The sequence below is a fragment of the Labrus mixtus genome, chromosome 22 (genome assembly GCF_963584025.1).
Source record: "Labrus mixtus chromosome 22, fLabMix1.1, whole genome shotgun sequence".
In the NCBI taxonomy this organism is placed as follows: Eukaryota; Metazoa; Chordata; class Actinopteri; order Labriformes; family Labridae; genus Labrus; species Labrus mixtus.
The window spans coordinates 5,501,897-5,526,535 of NC_083633.1; the positions used below are offsets into that span (position 1 = coordinate 5,501,897).

The 24,639-nt window shown below is 40.9% G+C and overlaps 1 protein-coding gene across 4 annotated transcripts; it reads left to right on the top strand.

Moving 5' to 3' along the window:
* Nucleotides 1-10,137: 10,137 nt before the first annotated feature.
* LOC132956456 (alpha-2,8-sialyltransferase 8E-like) lies at nucleotides 10,138-19,987 on the top strand. Of its 4 annotated transcripts, none has more exons than XM_061029920.1 (9): nucleotides 10,138-10,214; nucleotides 12,396-12,504; nucleotides 14,258-14,331; nucleotides 15,774-15,848; nucleotides 15,956-16,030; nucleotides 17,139-17,277; nucleotides 18,149-18,261; nucleotides 18,370-18,462; nucleotides 18,546-19,987. In XM_061029920.1, exons 2-9 carry the CDS (start codon nucleotides 12,499-12,501, stop codon nucleotides 19,006-19,008), a joined length of 1,038 nt encoding a protein of 345 aa, XP_060885903.1. In that variant the 5' UTR covers nucleotides 10,138-10,214; nucleotides 12,396-12,498; the 3' UTR covers nucleotides 19,009-19,987. The 4 variants fall into 4 exon arrangements, with proteins under 4 accessions (XP_060885903.1, XP_060885906.1, XP_060885904.1 ...); XM_061029921.1 differs by lacking the exon at nucleotides 10,138-10,214 and adding an exon at nucleotides 12,166-12,308 and having other exon boundaries at nucleotides 12,409-12,504; XM_061029919.1 differs by lacking the exon at nucleotides 10,138-10,214 and having other exon boundaries at nucleotides 12,176-12,504.
* Nucleotides 19,988-24,639: the final 4,652 nt, after the last annotated feature.

Consider the following 24,639-nt stretch of genomic DNA (forward strand, 5'->3'; position numbering starts at 1 on the left):
CGCGCACAGAAAGAAGTATGGTCAGAACATAAAATGTGGTATTTAATTACGCACAGGTTTGCCCTGACTCAGGGGGAGAAAAAGGGGGGGCGGCTGGACAGGCACGAGAGGACAGGATCAGTATCGGCAGGCGAAGGTGTACTACTACAATACCTCGTCAGGTGAGAGTTTCTCGTCAGTGTAAAACCTATCAGAGCACCCTCTAAGAGAGAATTTAATTTTCTCCAACTTAAGGAGAAATAAGACAGCGTGCAGCCATGCTTTGAAGGAGGGAGGTTGTGAAGATTTCCATAAGAGAAGGATTTTCCTGCGTGCAATTAAAGAGGCAAAAGCAATAACATTGTCCTGAGTGGTCGAGGTGGCAAGATCGTCAGGAGACCTACCGAAAATAGCTATATGTGGGGATGGATTAATGTTTATACCTAAAACGTCGAAGATGGACTTAAAGAAGGATTGCCAATAATGAACTAATTTAGAACAGGACCAAAACATGTGAGTCAGGTTGCAAGGAGCCTGAGAGCATCTACCACAAGTTTCATCAATTGTATCCGGAAATATTCTGGAGAGTTTATATTTGCTGTAATGAAGTCTGTGGAGCACTTTAAACTGGATAAGAGACAGCCTAGCGCAGCTAGAAGAAGAATTAACAGCCCCAAGCGCCTTTTCCCAGAAATCCTCAGAAAGGTTGGTTTGTAATTTGCTTTCCCAATCAGCCTTGATCTTTTTTACCACGGACTCGTCAGTTGTGAACAGGAGGTCATAAAGGAAGGAAACCTGACCTTTGGGCAAGACTCTTGCCTTGAGTGCCAGATCAATGCCACTGGGGTTTGGAACATGAGGAAATGCCGGTGAGTGGGTCCTAGCAAAATCACAGTGCTGAAAATATCGAAAAAAGTCTGAGCCATTTAAATGGAATGCAGAACGTAATTGGTCGAAACTGGCAAAAACATCATTAACGTATAAGTCACCCAGACAGCGCAGGCCATTCCTCTCCAAAGATGCAAATCGTGGGTCAATCCAAGCTGGTATAAAAAGGTGATTATTACAGATGGGCGTCGCTTTAGGGAGGGAGAGCCACCCAAAGTGTCATCTAATTTGTGACCATATTTTAAGTGTGCCTATTACCACAGTATTAGACGTGAAGCTAGAGGGAGAGAGGGGAAGGGTGCCACACACCAGAGATGGGAGAGAAGAAGAGCAGGAGTCAGCCTCTAATCGGCACCAGCTGCACTGGGGTGAGATAAAGTATAATTTTGTGAACATTGGCTGCCCAATAGTAGCTGATAAAATTAGGTAGCCCAAGCCCACCCACTGACCTGCTCCTCTGGAGTAAAATTTTACCCGTTCTCGCATGCTTACGAGCCCAAATAAAAGAAGAAATAATGTCGTTAATAGATTTAAAATAGGACTTAGGTAGAAATATGGGGAGACATTGAAATAAATACAAATATCTGGGTAGCACGTTCATTTTTACAGTCTGTACCCTTCCCGCCAGAGATAGTGGCAAACAATTCCACCTCTGTAGATCTGATTTGACTGCAGCAGTTAAAGCAGTGACATTTTTTTCACGGAGTGTACGAATGGTATGCATGATCATCACACCTAGGTACTTTATCCCTGTGTTAGATATTTTAAATGGTATGGACGACGGTGACATTTCTGCGGCCAGTTGATTAATCGGAAGACATTCACTTTTCAAAGTATTTAATTTATATCCAGAAATAACGCCAAAAGTGTTCAGGAGCGAAAGGATAGGCGGAATACTTGTCAGGGGGTCACACACATAAAGGAGGAGATCGTCAGTATAAAGCGAGACGCGATGTTCAACCCCTTTGAACCCTCCAACCGACTTTAAAGCAACTGATAACGGCTCAATGGCGAGTGCAAACAACAGCGGAGAGAGCGGACAGCCTTGCCTAGTGCCGCGAAAAAGAGGAAAAGGTCTTGAACACTGTGTGTTTGTACACACAGATGCGTAGGGGGAGGAGTAGAGTAGCTTAATCCAGGAGATGAAGCTGGCACTAAAACTGAACCGTTGCAAAGTGAAAAAGAGATATGCCCACTCCACCCTGTCGAAGGCCTTCTCTGCGTCGAGAGATATTACAGCCTCAGGCTCAGTAGAAGAGGACGGGGTGTGAATGATCCCGAGAAGCCTTCTGACATTAGAAAAAGAGTGCCTCCCCTTTATGAATCCTGTCTGATCTTCTGAGATTACTGTGGGCATAATAGCCTCCAGACGACGGGCTAGGACCTTAGATAATACAGAATTTGATTAATTTCTGACACATGATCATGTAGTGAAGACATGATCTTTTTTTTTCAGCTGCACAAAACCACAAAATACATCGTTTATAGTTTTGTGCTTTGCATTGCAAAGACATAACAGCGGACATCTCTCTATCTCTCTCTGGTCCAATGCAGAGTATGAAGTCAATTGGAGGTGAATTCTTTTTTCCCAGAGACCCCCCAACACTTTGCTGTTGAGGCTTTCAGGGTGTTTCAAGTGGGTCTCAGACCCCCAAGTGTTTCGCACCCTTTTGCTAAATAATTAGCACATTGTGAACTGCAAATTCGTTGTTTGGTGTTTAATCATTGGGAGTGAGGAAGGAGAGGGTCACTTTTATGTTACAGCTGGTTTCCCCTAGGCTGGTCATAACATCAACAAAGAAAAAAGTAGACCCATGGACTACTTTTTGCAAATGACGGCTCACTTGACCACAGTACACTCCAGTCAGGTGTGCACTGTGCACAGGCGACGACAGGCACACAGTTATATCCCATAACCGACTCACAAGCAGAGGGTGGGGCAAAGTCGTGGTTCATTAGCATACCTAACAAGGCTAATAAATTACCTGATGCTCCGAACAGCATCAGACACACAAAGAGCAGGAGCAGAGGGGCTTCATCTGAAGTGCATGGCACGAAGGTTACACGAGGGGGAAGTTAAACTCAGGTTCTGAGAAGCAAATTCAGCCGAGTTGACTCACCTCTCTAAGAGACGCACTCAGATCCGGTCACCGTCCACCTTCTGTGCGTTAAAGCGCACAGCCGAAACAGAACTTTACGCGCTCCAAGGAGACCTTCCTCCAGCCCTCAGCGCTCGCTGGCTCTCAGAGACTTTCCCCGTCAGCCGGTTTGTGACTTTCACAACCGGTTCTGCTGAGTAGTGACCGATCCGACCCAGAGCTCCGGGTCCCCCATGAGGCTAGAGGCCGCAGCCAGGATGGATCTGATCAGGAAGCTGTGGAGGGCGAGGAAGCTGATCCTTGTGGTGCTCGTTCCGCTGTCACTGTCTCCTTTACCGCTCATCCACCCCACGATGGAATTTTAAGGTCCTTAAATTAACAAATAAAGTTACCCAAAGATGCATTTACAGACTTTGTATTGCAATTCAAGTCATTAAAGTAATCAAAATGGCAGTATTGTGTACCATAGATATAAATTAAGGCCATTTCATGATATGGGAGATTGTTTTGCCCCTTTTAAGGGACCCAAGGATCAATACAGAATACACAAACAAAACAACACAATATAAGCATCATTTATAAACGCAGAATAGTTTGCTTTCTGATTAGCACTAAGTTTTATCAGACTATTAAAGTTGCTTAAAGTGACTGTGTAAAACAAGCTTGCAGATAATTGAAAAGCTAGATACACTACAGTTTCAACTACAACCTTCTAAGCAACAAGTATGAAGAATGTCTTCCATAACTCCTTATAACCATGGTTTGATTCAATCCATGAAATCTCTGTAAATTAATTCACAGGCAACATGATAATTACCTTCAAGAAATCCGAGACACAAAAACCATCCACATGATGTGTTGTTGTTCCTCCTTGTTGTTTCAATGGCTGCAGTTTCCTGATGGGATTTGTAGTGTGTGTGTGTGTGTGTGTGTGTGTGTGTGTGTGTGTGTGAGAGAGAGAGAGAGAGAGAGAGAGAGAGGGAATCAATCAAAAGCACTTTGTCCTCTGTTCTGATGAGTGCTTGTCCCGGTCATCAGCTGAGATGTGTGTGTGGAGAGGAGATGTCGTGACATGTTGATGAGATGGAGATCAGTAAGAGAGAGAAAGAGTGAACAACATGACACTCACACTCAGTTTGATAGTTTTCTGTAAGAGACACTGAAAAGAACAAAATCTGTCTCATATTGCCAGCTCAGCTTGTTTCAAGTCTCTGAGATGTGAAAGAACATGGGAAACAACATCACACTGAATAAATCTGTTCAGAAGTTGTTGCTCAATGTGACCGAGACACAGAGGCTTGAAGACGAGATGATTACAATGATTAAGAGTTTTTAAAGGTTTTATTCTTGTTACCTTTAGTTTTCAATCCAAACTGAATTGATTCTTGTTTAAATGTCTTGGTTCAATGGCTGAAGTTTGTCTGTTGTGTCTTCATTCAAAAAGAGTTGTGTTTGGGGTTTTAGAATTAAGTCAGGATCATGTTTCATGAGGCTCACACCTGTGAGATTTGTCTGGTTTAATGTCAGGAATGAGCATAAACTCCCTGGATTGTCAACATGCTCCTTGTTGAAGTGACATCCTATGGAAAGCGTGTGCTGCTGTGTCATATCTTGAGAAAAGCTTGACTGGGATCAGGCTCAAGTATGAGGATGAGCAGTACTACCAAATTAAAAGTCGTATAGTACCACTAAATCAGAGTCACAGCACTCTCCGATTTTTTAAAAACTCACCAGCATGTGAAAGGAGTCCTATTGTTGGCCGGTTGGGCACTTGTAGCTTAGCATAGGTGTGAATAGGCTAATGTGAATTATTTCTATTTTATTAATCTTAAATTAATTCTCATAAAAACTAAAGCTTGCGCAGAGTTTTCATTTTGCCTATCTATCTATCTATCTAAAGGAAGCTACGATAAAAATCATTATCTGGTTTCTCAAAGTACTCGGTCAGAAATAACACATTTTCTCTGCTCAGACATTTAAAAACTAGTTTCTCACATAAACGAAAGCTTGTGCAGAGTTTTCATTTTGTAAACAACAGACCAAGCAGCAGATCTCACCTCTATCCCCCACGCTGTGGAACTACACAGCACCAACTTGTGTACATAAGGTGTCATTGCAGCTTACTTTTTATCTTCCATCCTCCTTCATGCACCTTGATTCAAAATAATAAAGATTTTTTCGGAGAATAATTTGTATCTACCTCTACAATAAAACTAAAAAATGTGTGTGTGTGTGTGCGTGCTTTTGGGCAGTTAAACAATAATAATGCTACGAGTAAGTCAGGAGGGGCATTCACAAGTCAAAAAAATGTTATAATAAGCCTCCGGTTGGTTAAAGCATAAATGGCCAAAACATAAGAATGATAGTATATCAAAGAGTAAGGTCTTTTACCTGCTCTTTTGTTATCTAGTTGCTTAGAAAAAATGTGACCAGAGGCCAAACTTACTTGCCGACCCGTGGATACAGGATATCTATACCAGATACAGCTCCTGCTCAAAGCTGACCGTTGCTTCCTCAGTTAACATTTTACATAAAGGGAAACAAATTAATCAGGAGGAAACTATTTTCACATTGACACAGGTATTAATGTAAATGTTCTCAGGTTTTGAGAAGAGATCCATCTGTCTCTTCACGTCACTCGTTAAGATGGGTATGTAAATAAGACATGAACATAAAGTAAACTACTTTCTCTGACTTTTCAGGCTGACTGCAGACAATGACAATGACCGCATTGTTTTGTTAACGGATGGGAGAGGTTTATGTTTGTGTTTGTTAGTCAGTGACAGTATAAACATTTATACAAAGTCTATCTGGGCTACATCCAAAGCCTTAGAGCTAATATTTTAGTCGATGTGATAATTTCCTTGATATTATGTTTGTTCATTAAATAGCACAGTGTCCGACATTTTTTTCCAGTATTATACTTTCCACTGTTTTTAGTTAGCCTATGATTTATTTTCTGTTCACCTTTTGTCTTTTGTTACATGTTTGAAATAAAAAAAATCTAATCAAATATGTTGGACTTTGAAGACTCGTTCACAGTTTTTACACCAAGGGTGATTCTGGTTACAACCCTGCTAGCAAGTAGGCTAATAAGTGGCCTTTGACCTCATTATATTTAACTAGTTCCCCTTGTCGATATGAGCTGGTGTCTTTCATTACAACATATCACAAAGAGGACCAGCTGTTATGATGTCAGAGATGTCTGTTGTAGCCGAGACGGGCAGCTAAGTTTGAGACTTGAAAAAATGACTTTTCTTAGGACAAATACAGTACGGCAATGCTCGTGGCTCCCAGCTGCTAACAATACAAATGTTTGCTGTGGCTTTGGCAAACTTTTGTACAGATAGTACGGATGCTCAAGAAACAGCAGCTAGACTAGACTAATTATCGTGATGTAATGGAAAAATAACAAATGTTCAGTAAAAGTAAAAACCTGTAATTACACCAGCCAAAAGCTAGGAAAGGGGAGCCTTAAACTGAAGTTGCAACTAAACATTTTAAAGATCAAGAAGAAGACAACTAACAGCCAATCATATCGCAGGGATAAGTGTAGGCAAAAACATAAGTATTTGCATATTTCATTGCAAAAGAAAAGTGATTGGGAGGAACGGCCTGCCCGATCTGAACCCGACTGGTGTTTTGTTGTTGGACTTCTGTGCTAGTCATGGATTGACTATAACAAACACCATGTATAGGGATGTTCATAAGTTCGTTCATAAGCCAAAGATCGATGATCGACTTTGTAGTTGTTTCGTCAGATCTGCGGCCGCATGTTTTGGACACTCGGGTAAAGAGAGGAGCAGAGCTGTCAACTGATCACCACCTGGTGGTGAGTTGGATCAGATGGTGGGGAAGGCTGCCGGACAGACCTGTTTTTACAAGATATCAAATTCAAATACTCATTATAGTGATTTATAAAGAACGTTGACAGTGGATGTCTCAAAAAGTACACAGTAAAAGTACTTCATAGTACCTGTGCATGTAGTCCAAGAAGTACTTTGTCCAACCATTTCAGAATCATGGTGTACTTATGGAAGAAAACATATATATAATTATTGTTTTCTCCAAGAAAACTGATTTGTTTTTTTAAAAATTGTGAACACCTTATTTTGAAAAAAGGAAGCCGTTTCATACACGTGTATCTCATAGCCAGTTTTATGGTAAGACCTAGGCATTTAACACTTCACGTCATCGCTCTCTCTGTCTGTTAATCCTGCTCGCTCTGGAGTCCGGAGCATTTACCATAAAGATCAGAATACGTGAGCACTTCATATTTAGGGGCGGCTCACTTCACCATGTAAAAGCGAGGAGCGGCTGGCTTGACCGCAGTCTAACTCTTGGGTTATTTCCACTCTCAGTGCATGAAAACAGTATAACTAAAACCCTGAAAACAGCCTCATGAGTACTTGGCAGCAACTATAATCCTGCAGACTATTTCACAGTCAGTCCAAAGAAGAAGGTGCTGCAGCTCAGGTGCATCACAGCCAGACTCTAATCCAATCAAAAGCAGAGGGGAGGAGCAAAGGGACAAACTTAGAGCTGCCAAATGTAGGACTAACTTCACCTGCTGAGAGGCTCCACAGGCAGCTGTCGGCCTACAGACGATGGCCTGATGTGACTTCTACACACAGACACATTAATACTGAGACTGTTACCAACAGGAATCAAAACATTCATGGACTACATAAAACCAATCCTGGCCTCCCTGCATTGGCCTCCTATTCACTCCACATTCAGCTGAAGATTACTCAAAAAAACCTGCTGGATAAGTGAAAAATGAATACAATATGCTACACAAAAAAGAGTTATAAGGCAGCAACATGAGTTATAACTTCAGAAAAAACTTGAAGTGTGTTATTATCCCATTATAAATTTAGCCATATACATACACACAAACACATATATTGACTGTGTGACCGTTATGTTGCCTTTCAGTTGATTTTTCTCCACTAAGCCTTTCAGAGAAAAGCACCTGATGCATTGAATAAGTGAATCCTCTAGAGGGCAGTATCTGACTGCAGCACTAAATTTGTCCATCCTGGACTGGTCCCTGAATATGTTTCAATTTTAATCTTACTCTTACATTTTATGTCTCAATAAATTCCTCTTTATATTAAAATCTATAACATTCATCACATCCCAGTTTTTACCTTTTCGCCCAAATACATTATAACTTTAACAACTTTGTAAAACCCAGGTCAAGTCAGCCGCCGCTTGAAAGATGATACGTGTCTATACCGGGGTTTACAGTACAGGTGCTTGGAGCACCCAAAAATGCGGCCGCGTATTTCAGCAAAAGACACCATCAATAATAACGGCTGACAGAAAAAAAAACACAAAGTTAAGACAAGACAATTGTTGTTCCTCGTCTCCATGTCTCTAGTCCTGAGAATTTTCAGCATATTTTACTGTATAGTTTGTTAAAAATTAAAGGCAAAGTCTGCTTAAATTGCATTAAGCCGCTTTGATATTTTTTTGTCATTTTTGATCTTTTATTTAAAAAAATCTGTGATAGGTGACAAGAAACTTTCAATTGGTTCTTGTTCCTCATGTCCCTGGATGTGGCCCTGAGAATCTTTAACATATTTTACTGTATAGTGTTTGAGATAATTAAAGGCACAGACTACTCACATTGCATTAAGACACTAATATTTTAGTGATATTTAATATTTTATTTTGAAAAATCTGTGACAGGTGACAAGAAACTTTCAATGGATAACTTTTTTTCTCATGTCCGGTGTGCCTTTAAAGACAGTAAACGTTTTACTGTAAGTTAGTAGGCCTACTGAGACGAAAGTAAGAAAGTAATAATAATGTATTAGACTTTAATAACGCTTTTCTAAGTACTCAAAGACACTTAACAAAGAATAACAACAAAACAAAACAATGAAAACAATAAAGATGATATAAGAGAAGGAGGATGAGAACAGAGTTGGTCAGTGGTTGGTGATGTTGAAGAGGTGAGTTTTTAGGGATTTCTTAAAAGTTAGCTATAGTTGGAAAGGAGCTTCTAGCTTGTAAGGGATGTGTATAGTGCAGTTTCCAATTGAAACATAATCGTGAACTAGAACTAGAGAAACCAACAGGAGTAAGCTTGACATGAAACCAACTGGAAAAATACCAGTTACACTTCAAACACAAGAACCTGGTATGGCTCACTTAATGAGCAGAACAATTGTTCAAAACGTGTTCATGAGAGAAAAGTTTCATCTTTAGCATCAGGTTCACTTTCATCTCAGCAGTCTCTAGAAACAAACGCTTGTGGTTCCTCGTATGTGGTTTGCAAGTAACAGCAATTAGCCTTCATATGATATATGATATGAAATGATAGTTGATACTATAAAAACTGGATGTTTTATCCTTAATGGTTTACATTATAATGCATCATTAAGAATTAAAATGTAGCATTATAACCCAAACATTAAAACATGACAAGCTGCAACCGTCTACAATCGAGCACTTGTGGGACTATCTGGGAATTCAAAACACAAACCGTGTTACACAACAAACCAGTAACAAGATCATGGATACAGTAGCCATAGTGGTGTGGTTAAAGTATTTGACTTTAATCCCACTGCTCAAGCGATGATAGATTCTAAGACTGTATAAGTATTGTATCACTTATTGTAAATATATTCTTAGAAAATGTTTCTAAAAAACAGGCTGTTTGTTTACAAGCTGTCGATTGTCTCATCTGACTCCTACCCTGTGGCAGCATTACAGGCATGAAAACAATCTACAATATAGAAATAGTTCATCTTTTAGCTGATGGTCTATTTTGCTTTTGTAGGTCAAAAAGAGGCATCAATATGTATTTTGGTCAGTTTGATCAAAAGTTTAAAAACTTCTCACAGGAGCTTTAAGACACCAAAGTCCAAATTAAGCAGGATTTAAATTGGTATTGAAAAATGAAAAATAGTGATTAAGTTATTGAAAATGAAGTATCCTTCCAGTTGTCACAACTTGAGAAATCAGCCAGCGGGATCAAAACTGGGATTTACTTGCTTTTGGAACCAGCTCCAAGTGGCCACTCGAGGAACTGCGATTTTGGCACTTCAGCTTTACTTACTTTCTGAGCACTTGAAGTTGTTTCTTGGTTAACATTAGTTTGGCAGAGTTACAGAAGAAGAATAAAGTACAGGAAAGCATTTATATAAATGTTACTATTCAGCTCAAGTCACGCTTCTCTCCGGTGATGACTCTCCTGTGTTTGTCGAGCCTGCTGATCTGGTACTTACTGGAAAGGTAAATGTGAAAATGGCATTTACCTTGGCTACATGCACACTCTCACAAACATAGACTGCCAAACCACATCACAGATATGTTGTTTTACTTCTTCCTGCACCCTTTAGCCGTTCATACTGCTAAAATGCACGTAGCCTTTGTAGACAGTTTAATCTTTTCTTTTTCTCGGCTTCATTCATATGCATATAGGATATCTTATTAGGAACTACGTGTGTCTGTGTTCTTAAACAGTGGAGAGGACGAGGAGCTTTAAGTAATTTATTTTATAAAAACAAAGAAATGCAAGAAAATGTGAAAATGACAGTTGGTTATATTAAGATTATTTTAGTAACGACACAGACAGAGAGGAAGAAGAGAAACACAGAGACAGAGAGGAAGAAGAGAAATACAGAGACAGAGAGGAAGAAGAGAAATACAGAGACAGAGAGGAAGAAGAGAAACACAGAGACAGAGAGGATGAAGAGAAATACAGAGACAGAGAGGAAGAAGAGAAACACAGAGAAAGAGAGGAAGAAGAGAAACACAGAGATAGAGAGGAAGAAGAGAAACACAGAGAGGAAGAAGAGAAACATAGAGACAGAGAGGATGAAGAGAAATACAGAGACAGAGAGGAAGAAGAGAAACACAGAGAAAGAGAGGAAGAAGAGAAACACAGAGACAGAGAGGAAGAAGAGAAACACAGAGATAGAGAGGAAGAAGAGAAACACAGAGACAGAGAGAAATTCCTGGATGAGGCAGAGAAAGGGTAAATATTTATGACTAGTAGGCCCTATGTGTATTACTTTTGTGTCTCCATAATTGTATTTTCTTGTGTGTTATCCATTCACTAAGATAAAACACAGGATGATCACAATCAACCTCCTGCAACCTGCTAGAACAGAACATTACACCAGTGGTTCTCAACTGGTCTAACTTCAGGACCCACTACCAACCTCTTCATGAAAAATCAGTAGGCCTACCCAAATTTCTAATATTTTCAACCAATCAGATTTATTCAATAGAAAAGTGTGCAAGTTTGGACTTCAGAAGGTACAAAAATGTGACTGATCAAAGGATCAGAACAACACAAACATGCTTCAAATTCACAGCCTTTTAGACCTTTTGTTTTCAGTACACATTCAGTACCCACTGAAAAAGGCTCCTCGACCCACTTTAGGGTCCCGACCCATCAGTTGAGAACCACTACATCAGCCCAACAAATGCAGGAGGGCCCCCAAATGACTAAATCCTCCACTGTCTGCATTATGATGCTGTTATTTCTGCAAAGCTTATTCCCGTAATTTGCGAGTAATCACAAGAAAGACCGTTTCTATCTCGGGCTCATACAGCTGAAGTGAGCCAGCGTGTGGCCGATTAAAAATGTATTTCATTTCTCTTTATCTCCTCTTTCTGCCTCTCTCTTCATCTCCTTTGTCTCTGTGTGTTTCTTTATTTCACCATCTTCACTTGTAGGAATCTGTAAGCTTGTGTTTATGATGTTGCAGGACTTCGGGGCAGTACTGTGCATCAAACACCCTGATGTGCATCATGGAAAAGTCCATGTAGTGCGGCTGGAGGGGGAGGGGGCCCTGAGACACGAGTTATAGATGAATTAGCCATTCTTCTGATTACATTTTTTGCGTAAGTGTTTTTTTTAGAAAAACGTAATAACTTACCACAAAGTTAAATAATAATAAATTAATAATAATAATAATAATTCTTAAACTTGATTTTTTTAGGCCATTTTATAGAGCCCATGCAGGTTGGGGGCCCAATACAATTGCCTACCTATGCCTAATGGTTAAGTCCGCCACTGGTTTTGAGGAGTGCCACAACAAACATTCATAGAAAAAGATACCATCATAAAATTCTTTCAAATACCCACTCTATATCAACATTGACAATCAACCCTGCACTGTTGACAAACAGGAATTGCTGGTCGTCACAAGGTAAACCTTTAAAGTTAAAGTGCAGACTTGTTTTATTGTCAAGGTAGTTGATGTTAGGTTCGTGGTGTCTTGTGGTGTCAACGACTTCTTATCTAACATTTCTGTGTTTTACTTGATGTTTGAGTGACTGTTCTGACATATTTCAGCCTCCTGTCTGCTTGCTCAGGTAAATCTTGAAATTTGGCAGAAGTGAGGATACACTCAGACTTTTTTTTTTTTTTTTTTTTTTTTTTACTGTGTGGTGACACTGCAGGGATATCTTACAGTGAAAGACGACAGTGACAGTGAAAGAGAAGCAGGCAAGAGAGAAACATTGACTGGATCCATAATCAAAGGACTAGCTTTTTACCTGGAACATGAAGGTAAGAATCAACTCTTTTTGTAGTTTGTAAATTATTAGGGCCCGAAGCATTGACAAGTGCTAACTCAGTGGCATTCAATGTCATAAAAATTGTATGAGTGTTCAAGTGTTCATGGGAGAAAATTAGTTTCATCTTTAGCATCAGGTTCACCTTCTTATCAGGTTTGCAAGTAACAGCAATTCAACACGAACTTCCTAAGTACAGACAGCACATGAAGTGTCCCACCAGAGGAGCTAACACACTGGACCACTGCTACACAGTAATAAAGGACTCATATCGCTATGTTCCCCGTGCAGCTTTGGGACTCTCTGATCACTGCCTAATTCACCTCATCCCGACCTACAGGCAGAAGTTAAAAACTGCTAAGCCTGTAGTAAGGACTGTAAGGAAATGGACAGAGGAGTCAAAACAGGAATTACAGGCCTGCTTTGATGGCACTGATTGGAGTGTTTTTGAAGCTGCATCAGCAAATCTCAATGAACTCACTGACACTGTGACATCATATATCAGCTTCTGTGAGGACATGTGTGTGTAGACCAAGACCTTCTGCACATACAACAACAACAAGCCCTGGTTTACACCTCATCTAAGGAAGCTGCGTCAGACCAAAAGGAGGCCTACAGGAGTGGGGACCGGGACCTGTTCAAGCAGGCCAGAAACAAACTGACAAAAGCGATCTGAGTAGCTAAGAGGAGCTACACTGAGAAGTTAAAACAAAGCTTCTCAGCTAACGACCCTTCAGAAGTCTGGAAAGGCCTGCGAGAAGTAACAAGCTACAGGAGACCCACCCCCCACCCTGCCGGTAGCAATTGACTGGCTGAAGATATTTAATAAGTCAAGAACTGGTGGCGACAAAGGCTACCTGTGGCGTCGGCGGGCGATGCCTCTTGACTTGGCCAAACAGTTGCACTAGAACACACTGCAAAGACGACAGCCAACGGCCAACCACCACGTACGTTCTGCGCATGCGTGAGAGGAAATAGCTCTCCATGCCAGCAGGCGCCGGTAGTCTGTAATCGTCATTCCAAAAAGGGGAAACTGGAAAAGGACGAGGAAGAACGCGGACAAATAAACCGTTGTTTTGCCACGAGAAGACAATTCTCTCACCACTGTCACTCAACACTCGTAATATAGGTACTTCTAATGGAGAATAATGTCTGATAAAAAGTTGAAAATGGCGCTGGCGTTCTCAGCCCTTCATCTTTTATTAGTGGCCTTTAAGACCCTGACACACCAAGGAGACTGTCGGCCGTCTGTGAGCGGTTGCCCCCCGTAGTTTTTGCAGTGTGTCCAGCTCCGTCGCTACCAGTCGGCCCCAGTTGGCCTTTTTTTGGCCGACCCTACATATTGAATCGGAGGACCCGTCGCTGGCTCAGTTGGGGGTAGGAATCTCTCTGATTGGCTGTTCAGCTAAGCGAAACAGGAGAGCCAGTGCACAAGAAGAAATATGGAAGCGCCTATTCTATTCTAGTTCCACTAATAAAAGACCAAGGGCTGACAACGGCAGCGATTTTGGCACTTCAGCTTTACTTACTTTCTGAGCACTTGAAGTTGTTTCTTGGTTAACATTAGTTTGGCAGAGTTACAGAAGAAGAATAAAGTACAGGAAAGCATTTATATGAATGCTATTATTATAATAAAGCATGTGGACAAGAAATACAGAAGTGTTTCAGGTAGACTTTTCTTTGTTGTATGTGCAGATCATGTATGGAATACTAATACATGAGTTTTATTGTTACTCATTTTCATCCAGCTCAAGTCACTCTTCTCTCCTGTGATGACTCTCCTGTGTTTGTCAAGCCTACTGATCTGGTACTTACTGGACAGGTAAGTGTGAAAATGACATTTACCTTGGCTACATGCACACTCTCACACACAGACTGCCAAACCACATCACAGATATGTTGTTTTACTTCTTCCTGCACCCTTTAGCCGTTCATACTGCTAAAATGCACGTAGCCTTTGTCGACGTGTTAATCTTTTCTTTTTCTCGGCTTCGTTCATATGCGTATAGGATATCTTATTAGGCACCACGTGTGTCTGTGTTCTTAAACAGTGGAGATAAGAGGGAAGAAGATTGTCAAATGAAGCTGCTGAAATATCACTTGATCAAGTAGGCCTACATTGCAAAAACAAAAACTTTGTACAGCTACAGAATAGCCCATACACTTTTTCTGTGTTACAATGATGCCATGGTAATGCCACTCATTGGACGTGATGCAAGAGGAGCTTAACAGCTGCAATTTCCCCAATTACATTACAAGGTATTTATCAAGCAATCACAATCGTTCATATGGCCGTGGATTTTGTAGTCAGTCGACCAAAACCAGAGACGCTGCTTGTCAACAGGCAAGGCAGGCAACTGCTCGGGACCCCAGACCAGTAGGGGGCCCCAGAGGGCTCACAAACTTCAACCAAAGCAGTGGCTCAAAATGTGCAAATTTTGCAATGACAGTAGGAAACCTCCCTTTGGGTGCCCCATCTGAAAGCACTCACTCAATTGCTGAGAAAACCAAAGTTTTTCAATGAAAGTCACTGAAGAAAAATGAAGAAGAATTAGCCGTCTATAGGAGAGAAAGGAAGAGGAGTAAGCATCGGCTGGCAGACATGATGGTGATGAACTCTGGTTGGAGGGCCCCAACAGACTTTAGAATCGCCACTGACCAAAACAGTTTCTTAGGAAGTTGAAAACAGTAACAGAAGATGATGATAGCTGTAAAAGTAACACCGCAGACCACAGATTTTTGCAGATGACATGTAGCTACATAGCAAAAATCTCTGCTCAAGAGTTTGTAGACTGGTTGTTCATTCATGGTGTATGAAGTTGACAGCTGCTGAACACTGAATTCATGATGTTTACTCCATTGGCTTTAGCGTTAGTTGGAGTTTGAAATTTCTACAGAATGGCATCAAATCTTTCACTTAAAGATGTTAAATGCTGATTCATTATGTCTTCTGTATGTTTTGAACAAAGAACACAGAACACTCAAAATGGGAGTTTTTGTTCTCAAGTGATGAAAACTAATTATAAAGCTAACATGTTGGCCTATGTGAGCTTTTGGATTTAGGGGTGATTTTCTTTGTGTTGGCTGTCTTTTTGAGGAGGGTCTGTCCACAAAGTAACTATTCATAACTGTAAATGTGGGGAGTGGTTCATAGTCTGTATGCAGGGTCCAGAATGTGGTGTTACACACGTTTACATTATCTGATGTGTGCCTTGCTTCTGAATCAACACATCTGTCCTTCTTTTTCTTTTGTTTGTTCCACAGTGATGTGGACCAGCACTTACCAGCCCCTCAGAGGAAAAGAGCCCCCAAGACTTTTGACCTCTGCAAAGAATGCAAGTGAGTGTGCAAACACCGTCACTGCTTCATGACTGCCATCAGATGAAGGGATTACTCACCTGGTTGTGTATGTGTATCTTAGTTTGAATGTTTTTGTTTTTTCACAGTAATACGATCATAAAAGTAATGCAGAATTACTCCCAAGCCTGGAAGAAGCAGGAGGACAATTTTAAAAAGTTCAGGTAAAACAAAAAGGTCGTCTTGGTTTTGAACTTCAAGGGGAAAAAATAAAAGAAGGTAAGAATTACGTACTTTTAAGTTCCATGACGCTGGGTGGTAAAGGAGGTCAAAAGGGTAATAAAACCCAACATAGTGCCTAATAAGATGGCCAAGTGTGATTAAAAGGTTAAACAGAATGAAACATGAATCACATTATAGAACTATTACCAGTGTTTGGGCCTGTTCCAAAAAAATGCAACACAACTTTTGGGTTTTGGTGCCCAACAGCATGCAGCTGGTGACTTAAAAAAAAAACAAAGAAAATATAGTTATTTTTATCCATGCCCCTCAGGAAACCTGAGTCTGCCTGTGCAGATCAACAAACACAACTTGTTTACAGCTTAGTCCATTTACACTGTGATAGGAGCCCACAATATACACAATGGGTCAAATAAGGATCATCAAATGTTCCTCCACAGAATGAGAGTTAGTCACTTTTTATAAGAAAGAGGGGAGGGGGAGATGTACAGTCTTCTAAAATCCCTCTTTGGGCCTTTTCCATGTAACTTTACTAGCTATATAAGAGAAGACAGAAATATAAAATCACACAATCAAGGTTAAGATACAACCCAATAATTTGAATGGCTAAAAAAAGACTTTACTCTTTGCATGTTTTACTCGAGGACAAGCTCAGAAAAGATGAGTCAGAGTGCCCTCGTCTGATTGTCACATATTAAGTCTGTCCTCGAAAAATGAATGTGATTCATGACCTTAAACTGTAAACATTGAATGTTTGAACAAAATCAGAATCTGTGCAGGATCAGAATAGTTTCCTCTTCAGATGGATAGAAAGAAGAACAGCTGAAGAAGTGGGAAAGAGAAGTGGAAATACATGTGGAGTGAAGTTGAGGAACTTCTCTGTAAATGTTTAACACTTGGTCTAAATATAACACACATTCAAATCATGTGTGTGTTGATAAAACAGAGAGGACTTTGCCTGAAACACATATGACTGCCCTTAATGTTTATTTGCTCTTTAAAAAAAACAAAACACTAAACAAACATTTGAGGGAGCATCAAAACATCAGAGTCACTTGTACATGGTTTAACAAAGTCCTTGTGGTTCCCCAGATCTCAGCTGAGCAACAGCTGCAGTGGTTTTGACAAAGCCATCCTTAACCAGGCCAACACTGTAGTGGAACCAGAGCTCGTTGATAAGAGAAAGTGCAGCTTCCAGGTGTCTCAGGAGGTTTTTAACACCTTTACAAAGGTATTTTGTTTGGCACTCATGAATATAACCAACACATCCACAATATCTGCTACTTGTTTGGCATTGTGATTGTTCCTGTAATGTCTGACTAAAAGATCACACATTAATTAAACGAAACATTCAATAAATACAAAAAACAACTTAGCATACACTTCACATGTGTATTTACACAAGTAATATGTTGGTAGACTCGGGATGCCTCGAGCTAGCTGGAGGGTTCACAGAGCTCCTTTGCTAATACAATCCCTGTCCTTTGAGCCAGACATTGGGCATAGCCAGCTGATAGTACCGCTAGTCACGTGGCTAACTGTGCTGCAGCTGGAGGAAGTGACACTTAGCAGCTCTTAACTTAAGCTTTCTTACTCTCTTCGGGGGATGCATGACTCTGGATACACAAACAAAATGTGTACTTTGTTATGCTGCAACTGGAAACAGGTTGACAACAAGGTTGAACTATTAATCCACATGAATCCATCTGATTTTCTTATACAAAATAATAAACCAAAGTATTTTTAAATTAAGTGAAAACATATGAGGTATTTGAAACTCAACTCTTTCCACAAATAAATTGGTAGTGAGGAACTCTTTTCAATCCAAATCTCAGGAAATGTTCCCCGAACCGCTTACAGCATGTATGTACACAAATTAACAACTGTGTCATCAGCAAGTTTAAAGCTGCCAGTTTACTTCACAACGAAGTGATATACTGCTGAATTTAGCTGGCAACCTCTTTTAGGGGTGTCTGCTGCAGGGCATTTCCAAGAGGGAAACATTTGCAAATGAGAACCCGCAGTAAATTTGATCTACTGTATTATATCATCAGTATAATTATCATTATGTGGTAATACATAACCATTGATTACAATTCCAGGAGCATCCTTTCTCAAATAAAACATGGGACACGTGTTCTGTTGTTGGGAACGGAGGAATCCTGACTGACAGCAGCTGTGGAGAGAGAATTGATTCAGCTCAGTTTGTCATGAGGTGAGAAAGGTGTCCATTGTGGTGACAATGTCAACTCACAGTGTCAAAAATCATTTATGCTGAGATTCCACAAAAAAGATCTCTGACTTTTTTTTCTTGCTTCTTCAGGTGCAACCTTCCTCCTTTGGGAAATGGTTATGAGAAGCATGTCGGTGTCAAAACGGACCTTGTGACAGCGAACCCAAGCATCCTCAGGGAGAAGTGAGCAAGAGGCTGGATTTCACTTCACTGTTATTACAGAGTTCTTTTGTCTTGTTGATTTATATCTGCTTTCGTGTCTCCAGGTATGAGTCTCTGATGAAGCGTCGTCGTCCGTTTGTGGAAAGTCTGCATATTTACCGCAACTCCTTGCTAGTCTTTCCCTTCTCTCGTGGAAACACTGCTATATTTCTGCGGGCCATCTACAGTGTTGAGGACTTTGGAAGCCCCATTAGGCCCGTCTTCATTAACCCTAAGTACTTCAACAGACTGGCTGCCTTCTGGCGTGTACAAGGCTTGGGATCAGCATGGATGAGCACCGGGCTAATTATGACTAGCATAGCTTTGGAGGTCTGTGAAAATGTGCATCTGTATGGGTTCTGGCCCTTCGATAATCACCCCTATGGACTCTACGACCTGACGCACCACTACTATGATGACAGAAAAGCTAAAAGGTTCCACGCCATGCCCAAGGAGTTTGGGCTCCTGATGCAGCTGCACAGAAAGGGGGTGCTCAAGCTTCATCTGGGAGATTGTCAACGGTTATGACTATGAGTCATAATTGTATATAAGTGTTATTATGTTGGTCTGCTTTGTGTTCGGTGTTTCGTTTGTGCGTCTGTCTTTGTGCTGTGTTTCAGGTGCCCAGCCCTGATTGGAGAAACCCGGATGGTTGCTAATGTTTTCTGCAAAACAATTATGATCCAATCTTTTTATTAACGCTTCAAGTGTTCATCAGACACATGTTCACACAAGAATGCATTCCTTTGAATACTTCTATAAACATGTGGACTGGAGAGCTGTAGGGTTTTTGCACTATTCCAACTCTGATTTTTTTTTATACAACTAGTCTATGTATAACTGATATGTAACTCAGTTTTTGGTTTGACATTATTTTGGTTTGTTTGCATACAAGTTAGATAACAATATGTGTAAGTAATCTAGTTAAGGTAAAATAAATCTGAGACTTGCTCAAGAAACGGTAATTTCTCGTGCTTTAATTTTGTATTTTAGAACATGTCATGCTAAGGTTACCTTGCTTCCTTTTTGGTATTTTGAAGCAACTTCCGGTTTTGAATGTTGTTTAACTTAAGTTCGAGAAATGAACGTGATGTATGTATTAAGAGATGGTAAACAACAAAAAAGTTACGGTAAAAGGTGAATGTTAAAGTTTTGCAGCCCCCCACCGGACAATAATCTCTTACGGTGGTTTTGAATTATGAGTGAGCTTTACAATAAAGCAGATAAAAATCATCAGTTGAAGAGTCTATCTTTCGAAGGGTTTTCTACAATATAATACAGATTTTTTTTTTCAACATATTTTTATTAAAGCAAGTTCAAAATATACAGTGCAATTGGGATGCAGTCAACATTTTTATTTTTTCCTCAGAAACATTCAAAAACCCAGTATCACTTCGCCATGTAAACAACCCTCCCAGACCAACAAATAGACCTCTTAGTTTAAAGACAAGAATAAAAGTGCAAGATTGGAAAACTCACAGAAAAAAAAAAAAAAAAAATACAATAACCAAATAAAAACAAATAAATAATAATAATGAAAATTGACGAGACAAACATAAATAAAAAATGAACAAACAACATTAACAGGAATGAAAGTCGTTATGTGCATACAACATAAGTAAATAGGAAAAACAGTATAACCTGTAAAAGAGACAAAATCACTCACACACACTGCTCAACTTGATCAATAAAAGGAAAGACAACAGCTGCTCGCATCCAGGCTACCACCTAAGCGGCTGAAGAACCCGCGCACAGAAAGAAGTATGGTCAGAACATAAAATGTGGTATTTAATTACGCACAGGTTTGCCCTGACTCAGGGGGAGAAAAAGGGGGGGCGGCTGGACAGGCACGAGAGGACAGGATCAGTATCGGCAGGCGAAGGTGTACTACTACAATACCTCGTCAGGTGAGAGTTTCTCGTCAGTGTAAAACCTATCAGAGCACCCTCTAAGAGAGAATTTAATTTTCTCCAACTTAAGGAGAAATAAGACAGCGTGCAGCCATGCTTTGAAGGAGGGAGGTTGTGAAGATTTCCATAAGAGAAGGATTTTCCTGCGTGCAATTAAAGAGGCAAAAGCAATAACATTGTCCTGAGTGGTCGAGGTGGCAAGATCGTCAGGAGACCTACCGAAAATAGCTATATGTGGGGATGGATTAATGTTTATACCTAAAACGTCGAAGATGGACTTAAAGAAGGATTGCCAATAATGAACTAATTTAGAACAGGACCAAAACATGTGAGTCAGGTTGCAAGGAGCCTGAGAGCATCTACCACAAGTTTCATCAATTGTATCCGGAAATATTCTGGAGAGTTTATATTTGCTGTAATGAAGTCTGTGGAGCACTTTAAACTGGATAAGAGACAGCCTAGCGCAGCTAGAAGAAGAATTAACAGCCCCAAGCGCCTTTTCCCAGAAATCCTCAGAAAGGTTGGTTTGTAATTTGCTTTCCCAATCAGCCTTGATCTTTTTTACCACGGACTCGTCAGTTGTGAACAGGAGGTCATAAAGGAAGGAAACCTGACCTTTGGGCAAGACTCTTGCCTTGAGTGCCAGATCAATGCCACTGGGGTTTGGAACATGAGGAAATGCCGGTGAGTGGGTCCTAGCAAAATCACAGAGCTGAAAATATCGAAAAAAGTCTGAGCCATTTAAATGGAATGCAGAACGTAATTGGTCGAAACTGGCAAAAACATCATTAACGTATAAGTCACCCAGACAGCGCAGGCCATTCCTCTCCAAAGATGCAAATCGTGGGTCAATCCAAGCTGGTATAAAAAGGTGATTATTACAGATGGGCGTCGCTTTAGGGAGGGAGAGCCACCCAAAGTGTCATCTAATTTGTGACCATATTTTAAGTGTGCCTATTACCACAGTATTAGACGTGAAGCTAGAGGGAGAGAGGGGAAGGGTGCCACACACCAGAGATGGGAGAGAAGAAGAGCAGGAGTCAGCCTCTAATCGGCACCAGCTGCACTGGGGTGAGATAAAGTATAATTTTGTGAACATTGGCTGCCCAATAGTAGCTGATAAAATTAGGTAGCCCAAGCCCACCCACTGACCTGCTCCTCTGGAGTAAAATTTTACCCGTTCTTGCACGCTTACGAGCCCAAATAAAAGAAGAAATAATGTCGTTAATAGATTTAAAATAGGACTTAGGTAGAAATATGGGGAGACATTGAAATAAATACAAATATCTGGGTAGCACGTTCATTTTTACAGTCTGTACCCTTCCCGCCAGAGATAGTGGCAAACAATTCCACCTCTGTAGATCTGATTTGACTGCAGCAGTTAAAGCAGTGACATTTTTTTCACGGAGTGTACGAATGGTATGCATGATCATCACACCTAGGTACTTTATCCCTGTGTTAGATATTTTAAATGGTATGGACGACGGTGACATTTCTGCGGCCAGTTGATTAATCGGAAGACATTCACTTTTCAAAGTATTTAATTTATATCCAGAAATAACGCCAAAAGTGTTCAGGAGCGAAAGGATAGGCGGAATACTTGTCAGGGGGTCACACACATAAAGGAGGAGATCGTCAGTATAAAGCGAGACGCGATGTTCAACCCCTTTGAACCCTCCAACCGACTTTAAAGCAACTGATAACGGCTCAATGGCGAGTGCAAACAACAGCGGAGAGAGCGGACAGCCTTGCCTAGTGCCGCGAAAAAGAGGAAAAGGTCTTGAACACTGTGTGTTTGTACACACAGATGCGTAGGGGGAGGAGTAGAGTAGCTTAATCCAGGAGATGAAGCTGGCACTAAAACTGAACCGTTGCAAAGTGAAAAAGAGATATGCCCACTCCACCCTGTCGAAGGCCTTCTCTGCGTCGAGAGATATTACAGCCTCAGGCTCAGTAGAAGAGGACGGGGTGTGAATGATCCCGAGAAGCCTTCTGACATTAGAAAAAGAGTGCCTCCCCTTTATGAATCCTGTCTGATCTTCTGAGATTACTGTGGGCATAATAGCCTCCAGACGACGGGCTAGGACCTTAGATAATACAGAATTTGATTAATTTCTGACACATGATCATGTAGTGAAGACATGATCTTTTTTTTTCAGCTGCACAAAACCACAAAATACATCGTTTGTAGTTTTGTGCTTTGCATTGCAAAGACATAACAGCGGACATCTCTCTATCTCTCTCTGGTCCAATGCAGAGTATGAAGTCAATTAGAGGTGAATTCTTTTTTCCCAGAGACCCCCCAACACTTTGCTGTTGAGGCTTTCAGGGTGTTTCAAGTGGGTCTCAGACCCCCAAGTGTTTCGCACCCTTTTGCTAAATAATTAGCACATTGTGAACTGCAAATTCGTTGTTTGGTGTTTAATCATTGGGAGTGAGGAAGGAGAGGGTCACTTTTATGTTACAGCTGGTTTCCCCTAGGCTGGTCATAACATCAACAAAGAAAAAAGTAGACCCATGGACTACTTTTTGCAAATGACGGCTCACTTGACCACAGTACACTCCAGTCAGGTGTGCACTGTGCACAGGCGACGACAGGCACACAGTTATATCCCATAACCGACTCACAAGCACAGAGGGTGGGGCAAAGTCGTGGTTCATTAGCATACCTAACAAGGCTAATAAATTACCTGATGCTCCGAACAGCATCAGACACACAAAGAGCAGGAGCAGAGGGGCTTCATCTGAAGTGCATGGCACGAAGGTTACACGAGGGGGAAGTTAAACTCAGGTTCTGAGAAGCAAATTCAGCCGAGTTGACTCACCTCTCTAAGAGACGCACTCAGATCCGGTCACCGTCCACCTTCTGTGCGTTAAAGCGCACAGCCGAAACAGAACTTTACGCGCTCCAAGGAGACCTTCCTCCAGCCCTCAGCGCTCGCTGGCTCTCAGAGACTTTCCCCGTCAGCCGGTTTGTGACTTTCACAACCGGTTCTGCTGAGTAGTGACCGATCCGACCCAGAGCTCCGGGTCCCCCATGAGGCTAGAGGCCGCAGCCAGGATGGATCTGATCAGGAAGCTGTGGAGGGCGAGGAAGCTGATCCTTGTGGTGCTCGTTCCGCTGTCACTGTCTCCTTTACCGCTCATCCACCCCACGATGGAATTTTAAGGTCCTTAAATTAACAAATAAAGTTACCCAAAGATGCATTTACAGACTTTGTATTGCAATTCAAGTCATTAAAGTAATCAAAATGGCAGTATTGTGTACCATAGATATAAATTAAGGCCATTTCATGATATGGGAGATTGTTTTGCCCCTTTTAAGGGACCCAAGGATCAATACAGAATACACAAACAAAACAACACAATATAAGCATCATTTATAAACGCAGAATAGTTTGCTTTCTGATTAGCACTAAGTTTTATCAGACTATTAAAGTTGCTTAAAGTGACTGTGTAAAACAAGCTTGCAGATAATTGAAAAGCTAGATACACTACAGTTTCAACTACAACCTTCTAAGCAACAAGTATGAAGAATGTCTTCCATAACTCCTTATAACCATGGTTTGATTCAATCCATGAAATCTCGGTAAATTAATTCACAGGCAACATGATAATTACCTTCAAGAAATCCGAGACACAAAAACCATCCACATGATGTGTTGTTGTTCCTCCTTGTTGTTTCAATGGCTGCAGTTTCCTGATGGGATTTGTAGTGTGTGTGTGTGTGTGTGTGTGTGTGTGTGTGTGTGTGTGAGAGAGAGAGAGAGAGAGAGAGAGAGAGGGAATCAATCAAAAGCACTTTGTCCTCTGTTCTGATGAGTGCTTGTCCCGGTCATCAGCTGAGATGTGTGTGTGGAGAGGAGATGTCGTGACATGTTGATGAGATGGAGATCAGTAAGAGAGAGAAAGAGTGAACAACATGACACTCACACTCAGTTTGATAGTTTTCTGTAAGAGACACTGAAAAGAACAAAATCTGTCTCATATTGCCGGCTCAGCTTGTTTCAAGTCTCTGAGATGTGAAAGAACATGGGAAACAACATCACACTGAATAAATCTGTTCAGAAGTTGTTGCTCAATGTGACCGAGACACAGAGGCTTGAAGACGAGATGATTACAATGATTAAGAGTTTTTAAAGGTTTTATTCTTGTTACCTTTAGTTTTCAATCCAAACTGAATTGATTCTTGTTTAAATGTCTTGGTTCAATGGCTGAAGTTTGTCTGTTGTGTCTTGATTCAAAAAGA

Bases quoted from the DNA above. Each gene is read 5' to 3' on its own strand.
- LOC132956456 (XM_061029920.1), top strand. The intron at 18,262-18,369 runs GTGAGAAAGGTG...TTGCTTCTTCAG, and splicing joins TCAGCTCAGTTTGTCATGAG to GTGCAACCTTCCTCCTTTGG. The intron at 18,463-18,545 runs GTGAGCAAGAGG...TCGTGTCTCCAG, and splicing joins CCAAGCATCCTCAGGGAGAA to GTATGAGTCTCTGATGAAGC.